At 37.7% G+C, this 3,442-nt stretch overlaps 1 protein-coding gene across 1 annotated transcript; it reads left to right on the forward strand.

Moving 5' to 3' along the window:
• Positions 1–298: 298 nt before the first annotated feature.
• Positions 299–2,822, forward strand: LOC307041590 (uncharacterized protein). The gene is made up of 6 exons (XM_079685054.1): positions 299–489; positions 728–845; positions 1,031–1,135; positions 1,218–1,403; positions 1,491–1,670; positions 1,873–2,822. Exons 1-6 carry the CDS (start codon positions 409–411, stop codon positions 2,097–2,099), a joined length of 897 nt encoding a protein of 298 aa, XP_079541180.1. The 5' UTR covers positions 299–408; the 3' UTR covers positions 2,100–2,822.
• Positions 2,823–3,442: the final 620 nt, after the last annotated feature.

The following is a 3,442-nucleotide window of genomic DNA, read 5'->3' on the forward strand; positions in this document are numbered from 1 at the left end:
GGAAATGAGACATTGCTTGTCTGTGATGCATGCCAAAGCCCACAACACCAAATGCGAGGTGAGGATTTGAATAACTTAAACAACAATTAATGGTAAATCTGACCACTACACATGAGTCTGAACTGATCCAAGATAATGTTTTAAGTTATGAGTTGTTGACCTTGAGATTTGCATCAACATTGATTACCTCATGCTTTAGATTATTTGGAATGCACGTAACCAGGAGGGTGCCGGCACCACTCTTGGTGAAGAAGTGGAACAAGTAAACAGCTTCTTATCCAGATGTGGCCTAACAACTAAATACATGCACAAGTCAGGTTTGTGAACTTGTTTGGGCCCTGCCTTCCTTTAAATGTACACATTTATATTTTATAATGAGATGTATTCTTCTTCCCAGCAAGAACTGACATGCTCACAGTCCATGCTATGGGCTGGAACCATCGCAAAGAGAATGGCCTCCACATTGCCATGTCCTCTAGATTCAAAAAAGTATATTTGTGTATTGAAATGGAGATAACTATTTTAAGCTGTAAAATTTGACATTTAAGCCCACCCAATATATATAAAAATTACACCCCCATATAGACATTGCAGTGGTGCAGGACTAGAGCTACGAAATTCATAAAATATTTTATTGTGTTAATTTCCTCCTTAAAATGCATACTTTTGGTTTATTTCCAATGAATTATTTTATAAAATGGCATGATTCTGTTTTGCTATTTTGCAGACAGCAGAAAAGACAGAGGCTGTAACTGAGAGCCTGAAGAAAATGCAGGACCAGTTGAATTGCTCTGATGACATGCTAGAACTGTGGGTTGATGATGTCAAACAGTGGGCCAGTAAAGGTAAGAACAATGCTGTTTTGACGTATACATAGATGGAGTCGGTTCATAAAAACTAAATAATGCTGTCCAAATTAAACTTTGTCCTTTAGTGTGCCTGTTAGTGTGCCTGTTAGTGTGCGATGTGCAAATAACAGACCTTGATTGTGTTTGAAACTTGTTTTCTTCTTTTTATCTTATTCATTTAGGAAGTGCATCAGCCAGTCCTGCAGATGCTAGTTGTTTGCAGATCTCAATAGAAGCACTCTTTGTGAGCATTTGCCAGAAAAAGCACTACCTTTACAGACAAAATGGTAAGCATTTTGGGACATGTATTGGTTGTGTTGATTAAATCCCATCAGCCCTTTTGTAATCTATGTGTTACTCTCATAACAGATCGTAACAAAAGGCGTCAAAAGATCGTCCAAAAGGTTGCCCAAGAAAAGAAAAGGTTGCTAGAGGACATCCACAAGTACAACCAGCAACCTGATGGTGACCCTATTGACACCAACTCGGTTGTGGAGACACTCGCAACCAAATCTGCAGAGAGCATGATCTGGCCTTGGCAGGAACCCAACAGAGGTGCTGTATAAAGATTTTACTTCTAATCTACAAAACTGTAGTAATAAAATGTGTTCATTAATGTGAAATGTTTATATTCATTCTCAGACGGTGTGGACATTCTCACTAAGAAGGGGCTGTTTGAACAAAAAATTCTTCTGTCACGACTGACAGAAGAAAAGCAGATCCTTGTGAAGGAGATGATGCAGCACTGTCAGTACCTCAAGGACTCTGTATCAAAGGTCCAGACACTGATGGCCCCAGTTTCATTGATCACACAGACAGGAAGTAAGTGAACCACATGGATTTATTCACTTTAAAATACATAAGTCAATGTTTTTCAAACCAGCAAAGGCAAACACACTTTAAAGAAGATTGTATCCATCTGTTTGTTTTTATTTGAGTCTGACTGCATTCTAGTCTTTCTTGACCTAAATACATTTTCTCTGAATAATTTTCACAATTTATATGTTTGCTATATAACTTGTAGGCTATCCGAATGGAATCACAGAGGAGGGGTACAAGTGCCTTATGTGCCTTCTAAGTAGAAATCTGCATGACCTCAGACTCAAACAGCAGACAGTAGCAGGCGCCTACAGAGGAATTCTGGAACCCAGTCCTAGGATGGTGGAAGAGGAGGACGAGGACAAAGAAGAAAAAGACTGGCAAAGTGACAACAGCTCAGATGATGATGATGACGCAGAAGAAGGGACTTGACTTGTGGAAAGTTACTTGGTGCCCTTCTGCAGTTCTATAGTTAAAGCGGACATATTACGCTTATTTTCAGGTTCATATTGTGTCCATATATCTGCCTTTACTGTTCTTCATTTTCACAGCTCCCTTCAGCCATTCTGAATTAATAATCAGATTTCAGCTAGCTGACTGTTTTAAGTGAATAAAAAGGTAGAAAAGTGACACCAAACTCAAAGCAGTCTAACAACTAACCCGTGGTGTTTAGCTAGCTGGCGGGCACAACAACACTAGCACGCTAAGACAGCTAGCTAAGCTGTTAGCCAGCTAACATGTAGATGTTTCCGTCTGGATTTGATTAAGTGTGCAGTTTTTACATTAAAGCGGACATATTAAGCTTATTTGAGTTTGAAATGAGTGCTTCTACTGTGACACGTTTCCATGCTTTAATGTTGAAAAATTACTCTCATATTACCTGTGCTGCAGCATCTCTTCTCTTTACTTTGTCATGTGCATTATCATATATTCTAACCTGTGTTTTGCTACATATGCTCTTTTATCTCACCAAAATAGTAATAAACTTGATTTTGTACATAACTGATGTCTGTAAATATTTACTGATACCCACTTCATATGTTATTACATTATAGAGTTGTCTTCACACATCAAATAATTAGCTTGAACTGAGGTTACAGTCATACCATTTATAACAGAGATTGATATTGGATGTGTAACATAATTCATAACTAACTAGAACCTATGTTGAGGATCAGGAGAGGGACAACAGTTCTTCCAAAAAGCACTGGTAGTGTAAGGGACATCTTAAAGGGTCAGATAATAAAGACAGACATTGGCAGTGTAACGTTGTTGTAATGTGTAAAGCCCTAACACTGAGTACATCAAAGTAACAATTCAACAATATTAACCACATAGTCACCACTTGTCATAGGCTACTATCGGCTATAAAGTTTAATACAAATATTACCAAAAATGTACCTAATACCCATTAAAACATCCAACTTGGATCATTATTTAAAAAAGCTTACTAATCTGAGGCCATGCATAGGAAATATCTCCCATAGTAAAAACTCATCCACTAGTGGTAAACAAATTTAAATGTATTAAATCGATGTGTGTGGTTGTGGAAATACTGGACGTGTCGTTGTGCGATTGCGTTGCCATGCAACAGCTTTGGTTCATGTTAATTTACAAACTCTTCAACTACAACCCTAGTTATATTTAAAACATTTTTAGAAGGCCTCACAAAATACTTTAATGTAAATTAAAATGTGAAGGAATGTGTGTATTACAAAATACATCCGTCATAAACACAATACCGGAAACATACGTAGAGATGTGACTCGTGATCC

Source organism: Notothenia rossii, assembly GCF_949606895.1.
Source record: "Notothenia rossii genome assembly, chromosome: 5".
In the NCBI taxonomy this organism is placed as follows: domain Eukaryota; kingdom Metazoa; phylum Chordata; class Actinopteri; order Perciformes; family Nototheniidae; genus Notothenia; species Notothenia rossii.

Coding starts and splice junctions, on each gene's coding strand:
- LOC307041590 (XM_079685054.1), top strand. CDS start 409: ATGCTCACAGTCCATGCTATGGGCTGGAACCATCGCAAAGAGAATGGC. Junction 490..727: donor TGTCCTCTAGATTCAAAAAA/GTATATTTGTGT, acceptor GCTATTTTGCAG/ACAGCAGAAAAGACAGAGGC. Junction 1,136..1,217: donor CTACCTTTACAGACAAAATG/GTAAGCATTTTG, acceptor CTCTCATAACAG/ATCGTAACAAAAGGCGTCAA.